Here is a 25617-nt window from a genome sequence, read left to right as displayed (position 1 = left end):
CGTCGGCGCCGAGCGCGCAGCCTGCTCCGCCGCCGCCTCCCGGCCCCGCCGCCGCCGCCGGGCAGGTAACTTCATGCGCTCATTGTCCCCCCGCCCGCCCCCCCATCCCCGCCTCCCGCGCCCCTCGCCGCCCGGCACACGCGCTCGCGCCGGGGCTCTAGGTACTGGGCGTTTTATCGGAGTCTCTGAGTTGCTCTGCTTTTAGTTTATTTTCCCCACCTTGGAGGCCTGGGATGAGGGGAGGACTGGAGAGGGGTACAGAGCGGGTGGGGGGTGGTGAGTGCCCCGGGCCGGGCGGGGTGGGGTACGCGGCAGAACGCGGGCTGCTCGCGGCCCAATGGCTGCCGGTCGGGGCCGGGGGCCGGAGGAGGGTGGAGCGGAGGAGGTGGAAGAGAGCGCGGCCGGGCCCGGGCCGAGGCGGCGGGACCCCGGGGAGCCTCCGCTGTTCCCGAGCCGCGCTCCTGTGGGCCAACGCGTCGCACACAAAGGGGCTGGTGAGCCCGAGCCCGAGGCTGCTGCGGGGCCCGGCGGGGAGCGCGCACAGCAAGGGGGCGCTGTGGCGCAGCCCGCCCCGCAGCCCCGCCCCCGGGCCCGCCCTGGCCCCACCCCGCTCTCACCGCCCCCTCCGCAGCGGTCTCCACCTCTTTCTCTGTGACCCGCACCTCCCGGTGGACGGCCGTCCCCTCCCCGCTGTCGGCTCCCCCACCCCTACTCCCACTCTCTGATGGTGGCGACTGTTGCTAGCAGCGCCTTTCTGGGGGTCGGGAACCCGCAGGGAGCGACAATCCTCTGCGCTCAAGGGGTGGGCTACTGTCCCTGCGACCCGGATTGCTGGGTGTGGATGGGCTGTGAGAGTCCCCCTCTCCTGTTGCTTGCTCCCGCCTCCAGCCCTCACCTCGCGTGATCTCTGTCCCACTGGAGGGGTTGCGAGGGCTAAGGCTGCCTTAAGGACAGGCAGAAGACCACAGAGGTAGTTCAGAGGGTAAATAGGAAAGCAGTTATCAGCACACAAGCTCGGGCTAGAGGTAAAACACGTGGGCTTGCCAGTTGCCCATTAGGGGATTTTGTCTTCTTATAGTTGGAAGCCCAGTAATGCTCGTGGAGGTCACGGAAGACCTGGAATCAGCCTCCCCATTTCTCTGGTCGGTAAGTGGGATGAGGAAATCGCCACTCACGTTTTTCCACCTTTCCTCTCAAACCCGAAAACTTCCAAACTTCGTGTCTCCTGGGTGTTGGAGAGTTTGGTGTGTCCTGGCTGCTGTCCTACAGATTTATTCCTGGGGCTCTGTCCTTGGTGAGAACTCCGTGCAGGAGTGGGCGATAGGTATACCTTCCCATTCCAAAGCCCTGCAAAGGAGCCTGGAAATACTTCATCTGTTCCACTAGTTTCTCGTGCCAAGAAGGATACTAACAACATTGTGCCACCCCGCACAACCTTCTAGTGCTCCTTGATGGCCAACTGTTCTGTGTAACTTTCCTATAGTTAGGTTGCTTCCTCTGCAATTGAGAGCATCAGTCAAGTACAAGCAGAGGGATCTGAAAGGAAATCTATGAGGATGGTATAGGGAATGATAAATTACTATCATGGGGCACCTCTACATGATCCTTTAGGAACATTTTGTTAAGCATTGCTTTATACTTCTAACATCCTTTTTCTCTTAAGCCATTGTTTTCTTTCTTCCCCTCATCATTTTTATAAGTGGCAAGAATCCAGCTTTCTTCCTACCTGTAGATTAACATGGGGCAGGTTTGAGTAGGGGGGAGAGAGACGTAAGAAAAAAGAAGTTCTCTCCTTTGGATTCAGAAGAACCTCCATATTTATAGGTCCTTCAAGGCACCTATAAAATAAAAGAAGTAGCAAATATGTTCTTCTTAATAAAGGTCTTTATAATAAAATTTAAATGTAGTTTTGTGGTTTGTAACATCAGTGTTCAAAATTTCAGTGGTAGATGCTATAAGGTGCCTATATATATTCCTCTCATGATTTAAAAAACTTTTTAAGTTTAAATATTTTTAACCTTAAATTTCTGTCATCAATCCAGAATTTATTACTAACATTGATCTCTTCAAAATTCTATTTTAAAAAACTTCCTTAGACTCTATTTCTACTCGATGGCCCTGTGAACATCAGGAAGATGAAATGGTTTAGGTCAAAAGCAGTATTGTCAACATCTTGACACCTGGGGGAAGATATTGATGTCCCCACTGTGCCCCACAGCCTGGTCACTTTTCTCAGTCTTGAGGGATAATCCACGTTTAGCGCATAGAGTCAACATGATATGTTTGTGCATGGCATGGTGTGGTGGGTCAGGGGGTGAGCTGTTGATGAAAAAGCCTTCACTCCAATTACTCATACATGGAAAGTAGTTAGTGAGGAGTGAGGAGAAAATGGAGTTAATGGTCATGCCTATATATGATGAATTCGCTGTCAAAATCCCCAGAAAGGAGTTCCCATTGTGGCTTAGCAAGTTAAGAACCCAACATAGTGTCTGTGAGAATGTGGGCTGGATCCCTGGCCTTGCTCAGTGCGTTAGGATCTGACATTACCATAAGCTACCTCGTAGGTCACAGATGTGCTTGGATCCTGTGTTGCTGTGGCTGTGGTGTAGGCCTGCAGCTGCAGCTCCAATTCAAACCCTAGTCTGGGAACTTTCATATGCTGCAGGTGAAGCCCTAAAATGGAAAAAAAAAAAAAAGGATGGGGTTCAGACAGCTTCTGGGTTAGTAAACAGTAGCCGGGAAAGTGGTGGGCCAGAGAGGACATGGGAGCTTTGCACCTCTTCCATGTTCTTTGCCTTCTGCATCTTTTCCATCCGTTTGTTCTTCTGCATCCTTTATTATCCCCCCCGCCTTTTTACTTTTTTAGGGCCGCACCTTCGGCATATGGGAGTTCCCAGCTAGGGGTGGAATCAGAGCTGCAACTGCTGACCTACACCACAGCCACAGCAATGCCAGATCCTTAACCCACTGATCGAGGTCAGGGATTGAACCCACATCCTCATGGATATTAGTCGGGTTCTTAACCCACTGTGCCACAACAGGAACTCCTATTATACCCTTTTATAATTAACTGGTAAGCAGTAAGTGAACTGTTTTCCTGAGTTCTGTGGGTCACTCCAGCAAGTTAATAAACCTTGAGGGGGGGCCACTGATTTATAGCTGATTGGTCAGAGGCACAGGTAACAACCTACCCTTGCCGTTGGTATCTGAAGGGTATGTGTTTACTTGGCGGGGGGGGGGGGAAGGGATGGGGTTCTTGTGAGACCAAACCCTTAACCAATGGCCTCTGATGTTATCTCCAGGTAGATAGTGTCAGATAGAGTTAAATTATCTTCTGCGGTGGTATTTCCAACCTTGTTTGGTCCATGGAGTCACCTTAGAAGCTTTGAAACATACTTGCCCCCAGGCTCCTCCTGCATAGAATCTGGTGCAATACATTTTGGGTAGGGTCTGGGCATAGGACTTTTTAAAAGGTCCCCAGTGGTTTTAACTTTCAGACAGGATTGAGAACAATTGATCTAGAAGGAAAGATAAGATGGGCAGAGAGGGAATGTTAAAAGGATGAATATTTAGCAAATTTACTGGCTGCGTTTTACTTGGGATTGGAACTCAAAAGGGGTCACTGAGAGGACCACCACTCCCAGGACCCCTTCACCTGCACTGCCCTTTCAGAGATCAAGTGTGGCAGTTCCCTCAGTTACTCTAACTGAACATGAATGAATCATTGTATGGCTCCAAATTGCAACTTGGTCATCTGAACTAGGAACTTTATATACTCTCCGTACCAGAAAATATGTATCTATGAAGGAGACATCTCCTTACTAGCATTGATGTGGGAATATGGACAGCTACAATTTATAAAATGCCTACTCTATTCTAGACCTGGTCCTAATTTCTTTACATTTAATTTCACTGACTCATTTTGTTTTACAAATTACATTGGAAACCCTAACCAGTAATTACAAACCACACTTAGTGTTTGATTTTGTTCCCTGAATATTACCCATCCTCATTTTAATTATGGTTTCATAAATTGTAGTGTTTTCAAATTTGCAGTTGTTTTTCCTGACCACATTTTACGTTACTGGTTCTTTGAACTGTGTAGGTAAGTCCTAAATCTTGTAGTAATCCGTCTCCAAATTACATACAGAATGTGTTACTTTAGGGAAAATATCCCCTAGATAGTTAATCCTATCCATGATTTATGAGACTCTTATAAAAATCATTCAACAAACAGTGGCACTTCCTGAGGGGTCTTTATTGTTGTTGTTAGGTTTTGGAGTTAGTTTTTCTCTAAGGGTTTTTCTCCTCTATATACGGACTAAAAGAATGATGCATCTTATGGGGATTTTGTTTTTGTTTTTGTTTTTTTTTGGTCTTTTTAGGGCCACACCCACGGCATGTGGAAGCTCCCAGGGTAGGGGTCGAATTGGAGCTGCAGATGCCAGCCTACACCACAGCCACAGCAACATGGGATCCAAGCTGCATCTGCAACCTTTGCTGCCGCTTGTGGCAACTCAAGATCTTTAACCCACTGATCGAGGCCAGGGATGGAACCTGAATCCTCATGGATACAAGTGGGGTTCTTAACCTGCTGAGCCACAACAGGAACTCCCTTAAATACTTCTAATAGCCTAGTCCAGGGTTACCTTTTAAGAGTTTAACAAAAGAGAAATATGTAATTGTTGCGGAGTCTTAGATACCCATAGTAGGAGTGTTTAGGGGATTATGGTTTCTTTGCTTGTATATGTGATTTTTGTTGCATTTTAGGGCCACACCTGCAGCATATGGAGGTTCTCCGCATAGAGGTTGAATCGGAGCTGCAGCTACTGGCCTACACCACAGCCATAGCAATGTGAGATCCAAGCTGTGTCTACGACCTGCACCACAGCTCACTGCAACACCAGATCCTTAACCCACTGAGCGAGGCCAGGCATGAACCCATGTCCTCCTGGATACTAGTCGGGTTCTTCACCCTCTGAGCCACAAGAGAACGTACAGGATTTATTTTAAAATACCATATTTTAAAACTAAAATCAAAGTGTAGCATATTTTACAGCTAAATTAATATTCAATCTTTCACTGGCCTCTTATTTAAGGGTGAAATTTCCAGTAAAGCTGATGCTTCAATCCCTTCTGTAGAAGAACAGCCTCATTCTTTTTAAAGACCATTCATTTGAACATTGTATGGGCCACCTTCTATTTTAAGGCATCTTGCTATGCATGTGGATACAGGCTGAAGGCTATGGGGTGAAATAGCTATTTTTGCTTCCTTAGAACTTAACCAACCCTGAGTCCACATGTTTCAAAGGACCGAAAAACATCATGAATGGTTTTGCTGGGAAATGTTTGCATTTTCTCAACTTGCCAGTTAGAATTTACTGTTGTCCAGAGTCATTCAGTATTTTTCCAAAGTAATTTAAATGTAAACTAGAATGATATGCGATATGGAATATAGTGCAGTGAAAGAACTCAGAGTCCTGAAGTTTATTTCCTGGGGAGACTAGTGAGAAATGACTAGATTGTAAGTCTTTCAACCAGAAAATAAAGGATTTCAGAATGATGAGGAAAGTTTGAAGGAAATGACACAGGGTCCACAGATATCTCACATGGCACTAAATGACTCATAAAATGCCGTATTTTTTACATAATATGGGAAGTGTGCCATGCCCGTACATCTTACCATTGAGTGTGGTACAGTACTTTGATCTTCAACAATATACATTTGTGGCATAATAGCTCTAATAGGACTATTCCGCTATTTTACGCGGCAATAATCCAGTCCTCTCTCATCAGGATAAACTGTGAGGACAAATCCTTTCAAAATCAGAATTAGTTCCTTGTAGAAGAGTGAGGCTACAATTATCCCTTAAATAGGAGCAGCTGCAACATGGTATCGGCCTGGAGTGTGGCAGTGAAGTGTTTTTCCAATGTAATTAAACGGATTTTTTTTTTTAAATGCAAACTAATGTACTATAAAAAGTTAACTGCAAGGTGAGTAGGTGTAGAATTGCTGAGATGAAAGGAACAGGCATTTTGCTTACCTGAGTTCATAGTCCTGCCTTGGTAAATGATGTTTTGGTGAAAATAGATAATCAAGGCCTATACTTTCCAGTGAAGTCTGCTCGAAGGGAAACCAGACCAGTACAAAGGAAAGATAATTCTGGTTCCCTTGCACACTCTGGGTCTTATTTTCAAATGTGTTCGTAGCTACATTTTGTTAGTGTCGCTTTTCAAAAAGATATGATGAGTCAACAGCAACACTTCAATTTAAACAAGAAAAGTAGCACTTGGGTGGAAAAATAGAAATATAACTTATAGGATTTACACTAGTCAGCACCTACCTCCACGGTGAGGCAGAGGGAAGGGCGCTTCCTTTTTCACCATAAAAAAGATTAAAGGGCTGGAAAATAAGACCTTTAAGAAAGATTAAAGGACCAGGGAGGGTCATATTGAGAGGCAATGTAATATCTTCGAATTGCATATCTCAAGAGTTCTTTCATAAACAACCAGAGAACATCTCAACTGAAGATATGACATGGAGAATTGGATGTAATTCTAGAGCACTGAGGCTTTAGTCACGCATGAAAAGAATTTCCCTCAGTGATCTTGAATGTATTGCTCTCCTTAGGACTGATTTTAAAATCTCAGCACACAATGAAAGTTTCTTGAGCCACCCAAGCACCCACCCTGCACACCCTTCCTCTTCTTGAAATACACCTTCCCCTAAAAGATCCAGTGGGCAGAGGGTTTGAATGTAGCTCTAATTATCTAAAGGGGTTCTGTGCTCAGAAATTATGGACAGGATAAATAAAATTCAGCCAGACAGTGAGCCAAGGCATATCTTGTAGCTCTTTGAGATCTAAAAAATGGTTTCTTTTACATTAGTTCTCATTCCTGAGTATTTTCGAGGGCATCGGTTACAAAGAGAAACAGCAAAATCTGATTTTGCAGGCAACACTTCAGAAATGATAGAAAACTAGGAATTCAAATATTTAATATATTTTTAGAAGTTTACTTTTGTGAAAGAATACTCTCCATGATGGAGATGGCCTTCTGGAATGACCTTGGAGTCAAAGGTGAAAGAAAAGGAATCCTCCTCTTCGTTATACTGTATTGCAATGCCTAGCTTTTGATTCACTAATCAAAAATCACATGTTTTTAAGACAGCAGGAGACCCTGTGGGTCCCATCGGGGCTGATAGTTGATGCCGAAGCCCCTTTCCTCCCATGAAATCTTCCAGGGTTGATGAGGTAAGTGACTCTTTCCTCTCAACTGGTCCCCTTTCCTGTGTAGTTCTTGATAAAGCACTCACTGCTTCCTTCCACTGTAAAGCTGCTTACACTTGATCTTTATGTAATGAAGTTGCTGTCTATACATGTATTGCTTTCGTGTTTCCACTTTGATTCTAATGGTGTTCCAGTACGTCTGTGTTGGATGCTGATTATAAGCTCCTGGAGGGAAGGGATAGAATCTCTTTAAATAGAATTGATGGCCCTCATATACCCATTTCCTAAAAAGTGGTCTTTCCAAGAAAACTCAGCATGTTTTTGCTTGTTCTCAAGAAAGATTTAAATTTAGGAAGCTGTTGGTAAAGATTTGTATTTGTATTTGTGCCATAATAAGTAAACACTTCCACCTTGTTAAGACAAGTTGGGAAGAGTTACAGTAGTATTATATTCTCTATGTTGCCTCTTCTGTATCACTTTTAATTAAGGAGACTATTCAGCCCCCTCTATCTGTAAGGTGCCCTACAGAACATTACAGACTGGGGCTCCTTCTTTCCTTCCTCCACTCCTTGACCGCTTTACCCATTAATGTTTTTGATGCAGCCTCACTTATAACCTCCAGAATAGAAATTCGCCAGAGAATGAATGAAGAAAACAGCATTTAAACAGAGAGAGGAGCATAAACAGAGTCAAAGAGGCCATCAAGGAAAAAGTTTAGGAACAATCAGAATAAGCAACTGGGCATTTATTGTAGTTTTTCAGGTGCCTGGTGCAGGGAGGATTAGGTTGAGGGATGGGGGCAGTAAAGGGATTCAGGGAGGAAATCAGGTCCCTAAATTTGCCTAAGAGCCAGACCTTCATCTTGAAGAGAATGAGGAGTCTTGAAGGGCTTTTATACAGGAACTGATTTTGATGTATTTGTGTCGTAATATTTTATAATAGATAATATATATATATAATATAATATTTTATGGACAATGAGATTTTCATAGACTATTTCCATTACAGTAAGGATTCCATAAGCAATCGTCAGAGTTTGTTACTAAAAGAGTAACCAGGTACACCTTTTCCTGAGATTTTGTTAATTAATCTGCCATTTTAGGAGCTGTGGTTTTACAAATATACTTGGAAAATATTAAACCATACCTTGTGCCCCTCGGTGATCTGCCTGTCTCTCCAGGCTCATCTTTTCCTGACCTTACAATCTGCCTTCCCTTACACCCAATCCCCAAATCATATATTACAGCAAATACCAAACTGCTTCGCTAGGACTGTAGTCCCTTAATCTCAGTTCTGAACCTGAAAAAGTTCTGAAAACTTGAAGTTGTTTTATGACACATCTGGCAGCAAAATCTAGAGGCAACATCTAATCTAAACTGAAAAGACTCTCCACAGAATTTTTTGATCCTACTTGGTGTTTATTCCATAAATATTGCTGCAGATCGTAGTGTGTTTGGGGTGCTATGCCAAATATCGCATCCGGGGGGCTTATATAATATATAGTATAGGCTTTCAAAAATTCTAAGATTGTGAATTTCAAAACTCATTTGGCCTGTATGGTCTCAGATAAGGGATGATGGAATCAACATTAGCAGTAACTTAAAGTCTTTTTCTTTCTTTGTGAAGCAAATTTATTGAGGAATAATCAACCTACAACAAAATCTACTAATTTTAAATGTATGATTTAATGATTTTTGAGAAATGTGTGCATTTATGAACCATCCTAATCATCTCCATCAGTTCAAATATTTCCTTTGGCCCTGTTGCAAGAAATCCTTTCGTTCAACCCCTAGTGCCCCAAAGCACTTGACCTGATTTTTGTCACTTGAGTTTTGTTTTTTCCAAAATGTCATATAAATGGAATCTTTTACTATGTGGGTCTTTTTAGTGTGATTTCTTTCTTTTAGCATAATGTGTTTGAAATTCATCCACATTGTCATTTTTTTTTTTTTTTTTAAGAGCCACAGTTGTGGCACATAGAAGTTCCCAGGCTAGGGGTCAAATTGGAGTTACAGTTGTCGGCCTATAGCACAGCCAGAGCAATTCCAGATCCAAGCTGCATCTGCTACTTGTACCACAGCTCATGGCTATGCCGGATCCTGAGCAAGGTCAGGCATCAAACCTGCATTCTCATGGATGTTTGTTGGGTTTGTTTCTGCTGAGCCACAACAGGAACTTCCCACATTGTCACATTTATTTATAGCCTGCTCCTTTTTATTGTTGAGTAATATTCCATTATAAATATGACACAATTTTGTTGACCCATTCATTGGTGATGGGCATGAGGGTTTCTAGAAGTTCTAAGTACTACAAATAAAGTTGCTAAAAAAATTCAAGTGTAAGTACTTATATGGACATATGTTTCCATTTCTTTGGGGTAAAGCAATGAAAGTCTAGGAGTAACTGCTTAATTTAATGGCAAAGGCATGTTTAAATTTATAAGAAACTGCCAAACTGATTTCAGAAGTGACTTAACCTTTTTTCATACCTACTAGGAGTGTATATGTGAGATTTGAGTGTCCTAAATCCTTGCCAACACTTGGCACTATCAGTCTCTCTAAGTTTAGCCATTGCAGTGGGTTTGCAATCATATTTTATGTAAGTTTTGCTAATAATTAATGATGTTGAGCATTCTTTCATATGTTTGTCACTAGTATATCTTTTTTGATGAAGAGTCTGCTAAAATCTTTTGCCTTTGTAAGACTGGGTTATTTTCCACTCGTTATTGAGTTGTATGAGTTCTTTATATGTTTTGGATATAAGTTCTTTATCAGAATCTACAAAAAAAGCTACTGAAACTCAGAAGTGAGTTTAGCGAGGTTGTAGGATACCAACATGAAAAGGTTGAGCTTAGCAAGGTTGTAGGAGTCAATATGAAAACGTAATTCTATTTCTGTATGTGAGCAACAAACCACTGGAAATTGAAAAAATAATTTGTAGTCACATCAAAAAGATGAAATACTTAGACATAAATTCCACCAAACATAGGCAAAACCTGTGCACTAAAATTTGTAAAACAATGCTGAGAGAAATGAAAGCAGACCTAAACAAATATAGAGCTGTACTGTCTTCATAGTATGAAGACCTTCATGTAATTAAGATATCATTTTGCCCCAAATGATCTATAGGTTTAATGAAATCCCAGTAGAAATCCTAGGATTTTTTAAATTGAGATTAATAAGCTTATTTCAAACTTTTTTATAGAGATGCAAAGGAACAAGACAATTTTGAAGAAGAATAAAGTTGAAAGAATTACATTATCTTAAGACCTTCTCTACAGTAATGAAGACCACATGATAGTGGTCTGGAAATAGACCCAGAAAAACATGGTCAGTTGATTTTCGACAAAGGTGTCAAGGTTCTTTAATGGGAAAGTGATAGTTTTTTCAACAACTTCTGCTGAAACAACTTGATATCCATAGGCAAAAGATAAACTCTTACTTCACACCACAGACAAAAGTTAACTCTAAACAGAGCCCAGACTTAAAACATAAGAGCTAAAAACTATAAAAAAATATAAGAAAATAGAGGATAAAACTGTGGCTAGAATTAAACAAAGCTTCCTTAGGACACAAAGTATTATTTGATAAATTGAGTTTTAGAAAAAATAAATACTTGTCTCTTAGAAGACACTGTTGACAAACTGAAAATGCATTCCACAGGCTGTGAGAAAATGACGAATGACTTGTAACGCTCATGTTTTTAATACTTCTCTGCCATTGTTCTCCCTGCTGTTTCCTTTGCCTGGCATCCCCTTACGCTTGGTCTGTGCATGAAGAGCTCCTCTTTCTCTTTTAGACTCAGGTCAAGTATCAGGTGTTAGCTCCTTTTTATGCATTGTTGGGTTCCTGGTATAAAGAGTGCTCACCTTTTTCATAGTTCAACCCCCCTTCTTCAGCCAAAACAGCTTTTGACATTGCCTCCCCTTCCTAATGTAGCTCTATCTCCTTCCACCCAATTTTATTAAACTTCTTGAAATTATTCCCTATCTCTTCTTCTTCACCCCACCCATTTCTTCGTCAATCCGCAACAACCTGGGTTTCTGCTCCTGAAAAATTTCCACTGAAACTGTGCTCTTTGAGATTTTTTTGAATTTATACCTGTCCATTTCACACCTCTTTATTCCTCACCTTGCATGACTTCCTTGGAACTTTAAAAAAAAATGGTCCCCTGATTTCCCATCATGGCTCAGTAGTTAACGAACCTGACTAGTATCCAGGAGGACGTGGATTTGATCCCTGGCCTCACTCAGTGGGTTAGGGATCTGGCGTTGCCATGAGCTGTGGTATAGGTCACAGACATGGCTCAGATCCCTGCGTTGCTGTGGCTGTGGTGTAGACAGGCAGCTGTAGCTCTGATTCGACCCCTAGCCTGTGAACCTCCATATGCCATGGGTGTGGCCCTAAAGATACAAAAAGACAAAAAAAAAGGTCCCCATTATATTGTGAAGCCTGTTAGCTAAAGGATCCTGCCATATTTGTCTTTGGGAATAGTGAGCTGGTGAGTATGGCATGGAGGAAAAAAACAGGGAGAGGAAGCAGCAGGACAAGAAACAGAGAAGTAAGAGAAAACAAGGAAATAGAGAGTCACTGAGTCCAAGGAGGAGAGTATTCCAGGAGGGAGCAGCAGAAGTTAGATCATCCCCTCACTCACCTGCTCACCTATTCATCAAGTACCACTTGAGTGACCCCTGGATGCCAGACAGCGCTAGGCTCCAAGTCTCCAAAAGCCTTTCTCCACCCCCTCCTGGATGGTCTTCTGCTTTTATAGCTTCAACTGCAACCTATTTTCCAATGTATCTCTAAATATATCCCTTTCCTATTTTCTGTGTCCCAGATACCAATGTCCATTTATCCTCTAGGTATCTCTGCCTATATTTCTTCAGTCATTCAATCTCAGCATGTACTTATAGATCTTGAAGAACACGACACATATATAAATCATTTCCTCCTGGAATACATATCTCATTTAATAGTTATACTTAATGCTCATGGTTAACCACTCCTGGTTTCTTCTTTCTCCTCTGGACCATTGCTCTAGCCTTCTTCTCACTGGGTCGCCTTACCTACAATTTCTTATCTATATTCCTGCCATGATTATCAACCTAAAAGACAGCTTGAGCACATCATTTCCTTGATACTCAAACACACCAAACCATTCACTGTCTTGCAAATAGCCACGTATGTCTGCTTTATATTCTAGCTTTGTACCTACTGCTCCCTTGGTCTAGAAAGAATGTCCCCAGTATCCCATTACCACATCACCTCCATGACCCAAATCAAATATTACCTCCTTAAAATACCACCTTAAAGCCTCATTAAGCCCCACTTTCCCTCCCCAGGCACGCTGTGTATGCCTTCATTCCTGTGTTGTAATGATTTGTTATAAGCTTTTTTTTCCCGTCTGTTCTAGATTACATCTCAGTCTTTGTACTTCTAACATATGGTAGAGAAACAAGCACAAAAAGCTTGTTTTGAAAGGAAATTTTTTTTTTTCTGATTTTGATGTGACCAGCTTCGATTAGGTGTTATTTGGGAGTAGTGTCATATATTTTATGGTGAATAACAGGGGTTTAAAAAAAGATTTAGCCACTTCTCTAGCAGTGGTTTATCTCTCCCTCAGAGAAAACCAGAATGAGTTTTTTAATAAAATGATTGAAAAGGTACACTGAATCTTCAATTTAATTATTTCTATTCCTGCAAAAAAAAAAAAAAAAAAAAAGATCTTTCAGAGAGGCTGCTGCTTGGGAAAATGTGATAAAGTTCCAGCACATTCTTAAAAATTGTAAATTAATTTATAAATTTCCATTCAAAGTTTAATCTGCTATTTTCACATAAGAAAACTCATAAGATTGCTTCCTATTGATTTACTCTCTTTGCATCTAGAGTTTAAGCCAGCATTTAATCTCATTCTAGAAGCTTTCAGAGGTGCTTGGTACATATCAGTGAATGTTGCCCATTTTTTTACAGCTTTTGGAGTGAAGTAAGAACTTCATAATCATTGTTCCAGAATCCCGCTTAGATTTCTAGTCTTCATTGCTGTCAATTTTTGTGTTTCCGCCAGAGCAGATCTCTTCATATTATTTTATTTTATTTTACTTTCTTTTTTTTGTCTTTTGTCTTTTTAGGGCCGCACCCACAGCATATGGAGGTTCCCAGGCTAGGGATCTAATCGGAGCTATTGCTGCCAGCCTATGCCACAGCTCATGGCAATGCCAGATCCTTGATCCACTGAGCGAGGCCAGGATCCAACCCTCAACCTCATGGTTTCTAGTCGGATTCGTTTCTGCTGCGCATTGACGGGAACTCCCATATTCTTTTAATTTGTTCTGACTTCTGGCTTCTGTGTGTTTGTTCCTAAATGGTACACAGCCCTGCCGTGCACCTCCTCCCATCAGCATCATTATCCTCTTACTTCTGTTCTTATCTGAACTGCCACTGCCTTTCTAGAACTACTCCTGGTCTTTCCATTTGGATCTGGGCCTTGCCTGCCCTCATTCCTGGAAAAACTATTGGTGATTCTTTCACGAGGCTTCTGATATTTCACCCTGAGTTCCCATTCTGTGTATTTTATCTGATCTCCCTTCTCAACCAGTGTTTGGGGCAGTATTGCTGTGTCCTGTTCATCTGAGACCCCTGCAATGCCAAGCACAATTTCTTGCACAAAACAAAGACTCTATCAGCATTTGATTAATTGAATTGAATTCAAATACATTCAAATAGCTTTCTGTTCACTACACATTGACAAAATCATTATAACAAGCCCCTAATCATACTCAGTGGCAGAGCCAAGATTTGAAGCCGAGTAGTTCACTGCATGTTCCCCCCTACAACTTTGTTATCCCTACAATGGACAGAATATGTATTCAAAGTTGTTGGTCCAGCTGTATAATTTAGCTCTAATCGTTAAAGCACAAAAACACTCCTAATAATATTGAACATTTTTTCCCTGACAGTGTGGGACACAAAATGAGTTTATTTTTCTGTGACACTAGTTTCAAAGAATGGAAACATATACCTATCTAAGAGCATTCCTTTAATGAATGTATTATGACATCATCTATTACCTCTCTGAATTCATTAAGGATCTATAGATACAGATGTACAGATGTATAGATAGAATCAAATTTTCTATATGGTACTGGATTGCATGTCCTCAACAGGAAGACTATTTGGACTTTTGCACACTGACCAGTGGCTCAAAGGTGGCAAAGGAGTATTTGAGCCAAGGACGTGGGGTTTATAATAAGCTTGGCTTAGAGCTCAGGGGTGTCTTCTGGGTCTTTGGGCTTCAATAAGCTGGAAGAAGTTAAGGAAGCTACAAAACATCTTTTTAATCTCAGTGCGGGGACTTGAAAATTCAAAAAGGGAGTCAAAAAAAAAAAAAAAAAAAAAAAAAAAAAACCCCACTAACTTAATCTGTCCCCACATGAAGTAACCACTTGTTCTAGGAGAAAGCACTGTTGTCTTTATTTTTAGAATGTAAGGAAAAACTGAGGGAGGCAATGAAGCAACAATAAATGTCCCTTCTGCCTTGGGGATGTATTAGAACCTATTTTTCCTTCATGGCTGGGCTTTTTCTGGGGGACAGAAGCAGCAGAAAGTCTCTTTTACAATGCCCTTTAATAGCTGTGTCAAAATTTTCCTGAATTGTCTGCAATTCTTCCTTATTTGCAGCTGAGTTGGCTTTTACATCGGACATTTCAGGTCAATGTGCAATTTGCCACCATCTTGTGGATGGTAAACTCCTCTCAGCTTGGCAGCCCTCCTTTAAAATATCTTAAATAGGTTTCTACTTTACTCATCACAGATAGCTTTTTTTTTTTTTCTAAAATATTTTGAAAATGTGAGGTTCTGGCAAGAAGAGTGACTACCAAACAGATTCAGTAGCACCCAGTGCCAAGTGATCAGACAGAAAAAGATGAAAACTACTGACCACACTGACCACTGCTTGGTGGCGTTGAATGGGATGCCCAGCAAGGGGTCTTGTTCCAGTAGCTGTGACTGCCGGCTTCTAGGCTGTCTCCTGCTCCAAGGGGAGAAAGATCACACCAAGACAACTTCAGCAAGTAGGACTGCCCTCCTATTTGCTCTATGGGCAGTGGCAAATAAAAACAGGTCTAAGGTTTCATTTATCTGGATAATTAAATCAGCTTGGAAGAATATACTGCAAAAATTTTCCTCTAGCCCACTCTTTTTTGGTTGGTATTATTTGGCTTTGCTCTCCTTACCTTGAAACTGCCCCAATGCAAGCAATAATTTTTGCCAAGGGAGTAGAAAACTCTCTTCTGTCCTCTGGACTAGTGCGTGCTTTCTAGAGGTGGGACAGGGCGGTGTAGAGATCCACCAAACTGGGTCTAAATACCAGTTCTGCTGTTTGCCCAACTTTGGGGAGTGAGTCCATGCTTTGGCACTCAGTTCTGCCATCTATCAGACAAGGATGCTGGGAAGAGTACAATGTATACCTATGGTCAATGGGGCTCGCCAAGGCTGTAAAGTCGTAATTCTGATATATACTGGACACTAAGTGTAGGCACTGGTTAAGCTTCTTATATGTATTTTCCCGCTTAATTTCTTACCGTATGAGGTCAGCTCTATTATTAATCCTAGTTTGTGGGAGAAGAACCAGGAGCACAGAAAGGGTAAAGCAGCCAGGCAAGGATGCTCCACGGTAGGAAAGGGCTGGCCAGGATTCCCCCCGAGGCAGGACGCTTCACAGTGCATTCTTCACGCCGCAAAGCTGCTCTTTCACAGGCATGACCTACGTGACTCAGGCGCGTTCAGGGCACGTGGTCGCACCGGCACTTAATTCCAGGGAGTGCTCTTGAGCTGTGTGCCGCAAAGTGCGTGGAGTCACCCAGGTTGGACAAGTGCCCACAGTGAGTCCTGCCTGTGGAGGTCCTGGGTTGGGGCCTTTGGGAGGAAGTGGAGCCCAGAGGCCAGAGTTGGACCCCTGCCTCCTGGCTGAGCCTGCTCTGCTCTGAGCTCTTCCTAGAAGCTGAAGAGGGATCGTCTTTCTTTCCTCCCCGCTTATTTTTGCTCAGTATTTGTGCACCTCATGCTCCCTTAAACCTCATCAACCAAAGAAATAAAGGGATATTCCTGAGGTTGCTATTTTTAGGTCCTGTGGGTGGAGAGGCTTAAATAAACATGTCACTTGTATTAGTTAACAGGTTTTCTTTGGCTCACCTCAGGTTTCAAGATGCTCCCCAAATACTGCTCTTTTGTTAAGTCTTTCTTCATCTCCTTGCCCCAACTTTAGGATTTCTTTCTTTCTTTCTCTCCCTTTCTTTCTTTCTCGCCCTTTCTTTCTCTCTCTCTCTTTCTCTCTTTTTTCCTCTTTCTTTCTTTCTTTCTTTTTCTTTCTTTCTTTCTTTCTTTCTTTCTTTCTTTTTCTTTCTTTTTTCTTTCTTTCCTTCTTCCTTCCTTCCTTTTACTTTCTTTCTTTCATAAATTTTATTTGTGTATACTTGACTTAGAAAGTTGTGTTAGTTTCAGGTGTACAGCAAAGTAAATCAGTTATACATATACGTGTATCCATTCCTTTTCAGATTCTTTCCCCATATAGGTTATTACACAGTATTGAGTAGCTTACCCTGTGTTATACAGTAGGTCCTTGTTACTTATCTATTTATATGTAGTAGTATGTCAGTTCCCACCCCCATATTTATCCCTCTAACCCCACATTTCCCCTTTGGCAACCATACATTTGGTTTCAAAATCTTTGAGTCTGTTTCTGTTTTATAAGTTCTCTTGTGTCATTTTTGTTAGATTCTACCTATTAGTGATCTCACATGATATTTGTCTTTCTCTGACTTACTTCATTCAGTATGATAATTTCTATCTTCACCCAGAGGGTCCGTTCTTTTATGACCTCTTCCATACGCTGCTCTGGATGAAGCACATTGCATACCCTTCTCTGCCAACCCAGAGATGGTACTCTCCTCCAGGACAGGGCTCCCCACTTGCTTATCATGTTAGGTCCTGTAGCATCTAGCGTGGTCTCTAACAATAGAAGCTCATGAAGAAAAAGATAAATGTAAACTATCTCCCAAACCAAGTCAAAATACAAACCACAGATTGGGAGAAGATCTTTGCAATGTATACAAGAAAGTGTTGTTAGGCCAAATGTACAAATAGTTTCTTCAAGTTAAAAATAAAAGCAGCAAAATTATTTTTAAAAGAGGTCAATGGCACACATAGTTTACAGAAGAGGAAATTCAAAGGAGCCACCAGCCAATAACATGTGAAAAAATTCTAATCCTTACTAGAAAGCAAGAACATGTAAATGAAAAGCACTGCCTCCATTTAAAAAAAAAAATATATATATATATAGGCAAAAATTTCAAAAGATGTACTTTCAGCCAAAAAAAAAAAAGGAGGGACTGGAGGCTTACGTACAACGGGTAGTGTGCAGGTATGTCAGGGCATTTGTAACCACTTATTTCATGTGTAATTTTGCAGCATGTGGTAGTTTGCTGGGGCCGCCATAGCAGAGGACCACCAACTGGGTGACTTAAACAACAGAAATTTATTTTCTCACAATTCTGGAGATGAGAAGTCTAACAAAAAGATGTTAACAGGATCGGTTTCTTCTGAGATCTCTCCTCCTGGCTTGTAGACAGCCATCTCCTCTCTGCACGTAGCCTCCCCATGTCCTAACCTCTTCTTAGATGCCCATCGGTCTTGTTGCCTTAGGGCTCACTCTAGGACCTCATTTTAACTTAGATATCCCTTAAAAGTCTCTATCTTCAAATAGAGTCACATTTTGAGACTGATGGTTAGGATTTCAATGTATGAATTCAGGGGTAGGGAGGGAGCATGATTCAGTGTATAACATATACATATATAGTATATATGGATGGATACACACATAAACACTTGGTGGATTAATATGTTTCTGATAAACTCCCAATTGTTGGCCATGTTTACCTCTAGAGTTGGAATGGGATAGAAAGGGAGTTTTGCTTTTTTTTTACAATTTTAAAAGACCTGGACTTAATTCATGATTTTTTCCTTTTTGAGTTGTTTGGGATTGTCAAATAGTAATAATAAAATAGTAGAAATATCACATGTGGAAAGCATGTCATCAGAGACACAAATTGACCAGATGTCCTAGGTGCACCTGGAAACCGTGTTTCCAGCCAGCCTCCTTTGCAGGTATATTGAGGCTCTGTGGCTGAGTTTTGGCCAAAGGATTGTGAGTGAAAGGAGCCACTGTAAGACTTGGCATTAAAGTATCTCCCACTAGCTCCTTACCCTAACTTTTTTTCTTCTTGGCAGCTTGTTGAATGCAGAGGATCCAGTGAAGGAATTCCAAAGCCACTTTTTAAGGTGTCAGAGGCACAGGGTGGGGGTTCTGAGGAACTGGGATGGAAAGCTGTTCAGGATGGCTGCCTGGACCCACGTCTGACTTTAAGTCACTGTGTTTTAAGCTTATTCGTTCTAGCAACTGGCATTCATTACTCTGACAAATGTATCACCAATAGTTTCTTTCTATAAAGGAAATTTTGTCCTTGCAATGAAAAATGTAATATATATCCTCTGAACCTGAAATTACTTCCAGGAAAGGAAGTTTTACAATTAAAAAATCATAAGCATACTGGAGTTTCCTTGTGGTGCAGCGGGTTAATTATCTGGCATTGTCACTGCAGCAGCCCAGGTTGCTGCTGTGGAGCAGGTTTGATATCTGACCTGGGAACTTTCACTGCTGCAGGTGCAGCCAAGAAAAAAAAAACAACACAAAAAACAAAAACCATAAGCATACAAAAAATGTGCTTATAGTAAAGACATGCTTGCAACAGAGAAAAAAGTCAATATATTTTTATCCACTGGGAAGTGGTTAAATAAATTGCAGTGCTTTGATTTATTAACCTCTATACAGACCTTAAAAGGAATGATCTAGCTATACTACTAGCCTAGAAAGATTCTTATCACATAGAATTATTTATATAACAGACTTGGAGATAAATACAGCATGATTTGTTTTTATTAACATTACACTTAAAGACATGGTAAACTTGGGAGTTCCCATTGCAGTGCACTGGAAATGAAACCTATTAGTATCTATGAGGATGCAGGTTCAATACCTGGCCTCACTCAATGGGTTAAGGGTCCTGCATTGCTGTGAGCTGTGGTGTAGGTTGCAGATGCGGCTTGGATCCTGTGTTGCTGTGGCTGTGGCGTAAGCCAGCAGGTGTAGCTCCAATTTGACATCTAGTCTAGGAACTTCCATATGCCGTGAGTGCAGCCCTGAAAAGAAAAGAAAGAAAAAAGAAAAAAAAAAAGATGTGGGAAACTTAAGAAAAAATTAGGATTTAAAACTTTATTCTAATCAGTTGTTCTCTCTTAGGTAGATAGATTTTAAAAATAGCCCTGTTTCTTCACCTTTAAGCTATACTTGCTGCAACAGCTTTGTAATTTCTCCCTTCGGGAGGTGGAGTCCATTTCTTTATTTCTTAAGTCTGGATTAATACTGGGATTTGCCTTGGACAATTAAAAATGGTGGGAGCTACAGCATGTTGGTTTTAAGCCGTGCGCACATTCATTATCTTTTTTTTTTTTTTTTCCCTTTCACGGTGCCACCACCAGGTGAGGCAGCTAGCAAGGTCAGCAAAGCTGATCAGACATGTATAAGCAAATCCAGCTGAGACCAGAGGGCAGCCCGTCACCCTGTGGACTCTTCCTTTTCTCTCCCCCCTCTTCCCTTCCTCCCTTACTTCTTTATTTCCTGTCTCTCTTTCTCAATAAGATAAGGTTTTCCTTCCTTTCTCTCTCTCTCTCTCTTTCCCTTTCTTTTTCTTTCTCTCTCTTTCTTTCTTTCTCTTTCTTTCTTTCTTTCTTTCTTTCTTTCTTTCTTTCTTTCTTTCTTTCTTTCTTTCTTTCTCCTTCATTTCTTTATTTCCCCCTCCCCCAGGGCCGGAAATCGAACTCAAACTGGAGCAGTGACCCAAGACACAGTGGTAACAATGCTGGATCCTTAACCCATTGAGCCACCAGGGAACTCCGTAGATTTTCTTTAAAATTGCCATAAAGGGTATGGGGTGTTCTGCTAATCTACCACATCTTCCGGGATAAGTCCTGTAGTGACTGGGATTAGGAAAGATAATTCTGAAACCTACAAAGCAAATGGACCCTTCATGAAGCCAGGGCACTGGAAAAAGTAGTGTAAAAATTATCCCAACAAAACAAAAATTATTCTCTAAAGAAAACAGCTTCTTGGTACATAGCCTTTTTTCCCTGCATTAAATTTTACCTGGCTTCTGTTGTTTGAAGTGGAAATGCATGTATTTCCCTTTTGTCCTCTGGTGCTGGTTACACAAGTTGTGTGGGCATGTTTTTATTCTTGCCTGCAGCATACATGCTCAGCTGACCCTCTGTCTCTGGATGTAAAGGGACTGAAGGGATGTAAAGCTTTTTATCTGGGGTTTGAAGAAATATCCTGGTGGGCTATCATACAGTTTCATTGCGATGGATACATTTTCACATGAGTGGCCTTCACTACGATGGGGAATTATTATGAATAGTGATACACCAAGAAGGTGAGTGAATGACGGTTCCAAGGACTGTATCACGTGGAAAGAAATTTTTTAGAAGGAAAAGCTTAATTTCATAAGAAAGTGATGAATAAAACTAAGGAAAACCCAGTAGTTTTACCATCACTGTATTGCATTGTCCATTCAATAATCTCTCAGACTTACTGTAGGGAGCAATTAGCAGATCCCTTCCTAGAGATAATGGAAACAAGCCATAGAGTTGAACACGAGGTTGGTACAGAAAAGAGTAAGTGCTGAACTGTTCCAAAAACAGCCCTGGGGTAGAAGAACAATATTAACTGTAAAACAGCAAAATTAAGAATCGTTTGAAGTCAGATTTCAATATGGTATTTTCATTTTCAATAGAAAGCATGAAATTCTATTCAAAACAGCGAAAGAAAGATCTTTTCTTCAGTACAGTGTTGGGTTTGCTGAGTAGAAGCCCTCATTTGCTGCTGCTTTTTCTTACATCTTCCCATAACTGTTCTCTTGCATGCCATTTACTCCATGGATATTGAAGTATGCTGGGCTGTTGAACTTACCCTTCGTTTTAACCCAGTGCTATGCTTATAGAAGATTCACAAATACTTTGAGTGAAAAAATGAACACGTCTCCCAACTGGATAATTCAAGTCACCTGATAGTCTTACAAGTGAATTGGTTAAACACAGAGCACAGTCAGTTAATGTTTAACCTCATGAGTAATCAGGAAATGCACATTAAATCATTGATGATACATTGCTTTTCACCTATCACACACTGCAGTGACTTGTAAATTGCTACAAGCTTTCGAGAAAGCAATTTGGCAAAATGCACCCTAAAAGAGTTCATACCCTTTGTCAGGATAATAACCACATCCAAGAATCTATTCTAAGGAAACAATCAGAGATACACAGATTTTATATGAAGATATTAGTTGTAGCACTATTTGCAACAGTAAAAATATTAAGATTTCTGAAATCTTAATGTCTGAAAATAGAAGTTAGATAGATTATGCTACATTTCTATGATTAAATGCTGTGGATCCAATAGTAATCACATGCTTAAAGAATATTTAATGACATGCACAATGTTTCAAGTTAAGTTTTTCATTGTGTGTGTGTGTATATGAAAGACAGAAAAAGAGAGAGATGTTTAGAAAAATCTCCTCTGGTATAGGCAAAAAAATTGCAGCTGTATAATATGTATGAACAAATGTTTTTAAAGCGTGTTAAAGCTTCTGTAAAAGATAAAAGGTGCTTTTATAGAATTCAAGAATTGGATTTTACGGAGAGGGCAAGACAGGGGGAAATTATGTTGTAAGTAAGGATAGGTGTTAGGTTTGCACATAGGAGTAGTCTGGGTTAAAGTCTTATGTGTAGGGGGAGGAAATAAATGACAGGGCTGAGAAGGGCTAAAAGTCAAATTGCGACTCACATAAAGAGAGGAATTGCTATAAAAGGCTACACCACCTTCCTCAGTAGGAGCTAGGAAAAATCCCTCCCTGGAGAGTTGGTAGGGATGTATGTCTATTTTGTCTTTGTTTCTGGGTGAAAAAGAAAAAGAATGGGAGAAAAATAAAACTTTCCTTGAGAGACGATATTAACTTTGCTTACACTTACTGGAAGTTTGGGCCTGAATTTGCATTGCAAGAGACATGTCCAAATTTCCAAGGTAGAAACTTAAAAGTGCTATATGCTGGTAATGACCCCAGAGCCCATGTTTTATTTGTCTCCTCTTCCTTCTATTGATAAGTACGGGTTTCCTACCCTAAGGATATGAGGATGGCTGGACACAGGCCACAGGGCTGGCCATGGAGATGGAGACCCACATGTGCTCACAGCCTTGGGGAGGATGACAGTGTTATGCAGCCTCACTCAAGGGTTGCATTTGCAAACAGAGGAACATACAGGAGGTGTGAGTGGCGGTCTCCCTAGTATTAAGAGGCCAAGGTCCCCCCTGGTTCCTGTGGGAGGATGTGATTGGCTTGTTTGAGTAACTCTGCAGGCTGGTAGGGAACTGAAGCCTGCTGTCCAGGAATAAGCAAGCACTGTGCTTGGTCTCCATTATATGGAGGGTGGTTGATCCAGAGGACCTTATTCAAGCAGTGTAGTGTGGAAAGAGAGTCATTGTTGGCCTTTTGATGCCCTCCACATTTCAGATGCCAAGGTAGTGCATATTATTGAATCTTAATTTTAGGCTTTAACCATGCCCAGAAGAAACAAAAGCAAATAATCTCTGGAGAAATGCAGCCTCAGGAAATCCACAGATGTGATATTCCAGGAACTATCTCTAGACATAGGAGAAACCAAACTGAGTGAGAGTTATATTAAACAAAGAACAATAGAATCATATCTTTAATCACTAGATGTTAGAATTATAGAAATATAAAATAATATGTTTAACATGTTTTTAAAAAGGATAGTATAAAAGAATGACAGAAGGAAAAGAGACTACCAAAATCGACCAGGGAAATTTGATAACTGAAATAAATAGAGATTTTAGAAATGAAATTTGAAACCGAATAAACTGATGAAACAGTAAATTAGAAACAGTTGTAGAAGGAATTAGCAAACTGGAAGAGCTACCTGAAAAAATGAAAGGTTAGGAGACTTGTACAAAAGAATGGCAGGCTCCAGAAAATATCTACTCAGTGTTTCAGGAAATAACAGGAAGAGTGAAGTAGAACTATTTCAATGTATAAATATTGAAAGAAAATGAACCTTAGATTCAGAAAATCCAGTGGATCACAAGCAAGCAAAAAATGAATATTTTAAAACTGAACAAAAGAAAAGTGCTTAACACAAGCCAGGCAGAATTCTAAGCAATTTACGTATGTTAACAGTTAATCCTCAAACGTGTGAAGTTTTTTAGGCACAGAAAACTTAAAATAATATGGCTAAGGTTTCATTGCTAGCAAATTATAGGGGCAGTCTGGCTCCTGACTTCTTGCTGTTAAGGATTCTATGGTACTGTCTCTTGAAGAGAGTCTCGAGTTGGTACATCTTAGTGCAAAATGGTAAGGTACCAAAAGCAGAGAGATCTTAAAAGCAGTAAGAAAGAGAAGACAGATAACCTACAAAGGAAAGATAATTAAATAGATAGCTGGCTTCTCAACCGAAATTGAAGCCAAAAGAAAAGTGCTTGGAACAAATAACCTTCAATCTGGAATAATCTTTCACGAGTGAAGGTAAAATAAAGACACTCAGCCCAATAAAAATGAAGAGAATTTATTACTAACAGGCACACAACAAAAACACACAAGACAAAACAAAAATCCCCAAACCAAAACATACTTCAAGTAGAAGGATTAAGGATGGAGGGATGAAACCTGGTATATTTGTGAATCAGTGGAAGGAAAACATGGGATGTGGGCAGACATTACAAATACTTCCATAAATCTAAAATAACCACAAGAAACATTTTAAAAAGATCCAAATAGTCATTCAGACATTATCAGACTAACAACAAATAGAAAATGATAGGCAATAAAGGGCATTGCAAAGTCACCATCTAAAACAGAAAGACACAGAAAGATTAAAGGATGGAAAACTATATACCAGGAAAACCTAACAGAGCCCAGAAATGGCTCTCACATTTGCTCTGCTCTCTCTTTCATTGCTCTGTTGTCTATCACAGAGACCTCTATTCCCAGGTTCCCTTGCCTTCTTGTTTACTGTAGTTTTGGTCCCTGGGAAAAGTACTGACAGAGACCAGAGGGCAGAAAAAAAGAAGACAGAAGAAAGTTAGCAGCTTTCTCTTTTCTGCAGCTCTGCCTCTTTTGGAAAGCCCCTCCCTCTGTGTTCAAAATAAAAAGTGACCTTGGCAGCCAAGGGGAGAGAGTTTGGGACATTTAAAAAACACAATAATGGAAGATAATACGAGAAAAAAGAATGTATATATGAATTGGCCAATTTTTGGACACAGCAGAAATTGACAGAACATTGTCAATCAGCTATACTTTAATAAATTTCTTTTTTTTTTTTTTTTTAAAGAAATGCCAGGAAGCCGGAGCTGGCTCTATGGGTGAGAGACTAGTGGAACAGGAGGTTGGTTTGGCAGGTGGGATTCTAGAATTCCTAGCACATTACAGACACTGGTAAGGAGTGGGTCTGGTTGCAGAGGCATGGACCCACTCTATCAGCAGCTGCTGAGGGTGGGGCAGGAGCCTGCAGGGGCGGATAAGGCCAGTGCAGCTGAGATTCAGGGGAGGGTTAGGCATCAGGTTCTCTTGGGCCAGGGGAGCCCCAGCATCTTCTACTGTCCTGAGTGTGCGTGTCCACCAGGAGAAAAGAGCTCCAATGGAGCCCAAACAGGGTCAGAGTGGTGTTATCTCCTGATACAGATTATGACCTTCTCTTGTCTGTGTTGCTAAAGTCTCTGGAATATAAATTCTAAGAGGATAGGACTTTGCCTCATTCATAGCTGTATTCCCAGTGCCCAGAACAGTGCCTGCCATACAATATTGCAAAAAATAACTTTCAATAAATAGGCATCAAAGTAACACATAGAAAAATGATAGTAACTAGGACGCCTGATTTTTTTTTCCTATTACTAGAGTAGACTAGGACTATAAATTAATATCATTTTTGAAATGGAGATTCTTTAATTTAGCTACATGGTTCCAGACTGTCAACATGTGTATAAAACACAGTCATCTCTTTCTATCTAATCATATCTTATCAGTGTCAGTAGAACACAATGGCCCTTTGTTGAAATATTTTTCAAGAGAATTTGCCTTTGGTGATAATGAAAATCTGGAAAGGAGAATCCTTTCAACTTCAAGACTTTTTGTTGTTGTTGTTAAAATGTATCACAGTCAAAGTTTTGTTTCAGTTTGATTATTAATTAAAACTTCCAACTGAGGAAGTAATTT

General features: G+C 40.8%; 1 protein-coding gene across 3 annotated transcripts in view; it reads left to right on the top strand.

Moving 5' to 3' along the window:
* Positions 1-18: 18 nt before the first annotated feature.
* The window catches only part of LOC110260289 (uncharacterized), a 57626-nt gene continuing 32027 nt past the window's right edge, over positions 19-25617 (top strand). Inside the window, exons 1-4 of one of the 3 annotated variants that reach the window (XR_014843784.1) lie at positions 19-65; positions 1079-1146; positions 7167-7253; positions 10434-10558. Coding sequence is in view for 1 of the 3 variants with exons in the window: in XM_085022319.1 (XP_084878445.1) it covers positions 234-725 (492 nt within the window). In the remaining 2 variants the exon portion in view is untranslated. Of the gene's footprint in view, positions 803-1078; positions 1147-7166; positions 7254-10433; positions 10559-25617 lie in introns of all 3 variants that reach the window. The other 2 variants (XM_085022319.1, XR_014843785.1) reach the window with 2 other exon arrangements.

Source organism: Sus scrofa, chromosome 4 (assembly GCF_054392235.1).
Source record: "Sus scrofa isolate SSC_HxYL_T2T_F1_AM1 chromosome 4, Sscrofa_HxYL_maternal_Yorkshire_Landrace_v2.0, whole genome shotgun sequence".
Lineage (NCBI taxonomy): Eukaryota > Metazoa > Chordata > Mammalia > Artiodactyla > Suidae > Sus > Sus scrofa.
Note: the sequence above shows the minus strand (reverse complement) of the source record. Positions and strands in the feature narration are given on the sequence as shown.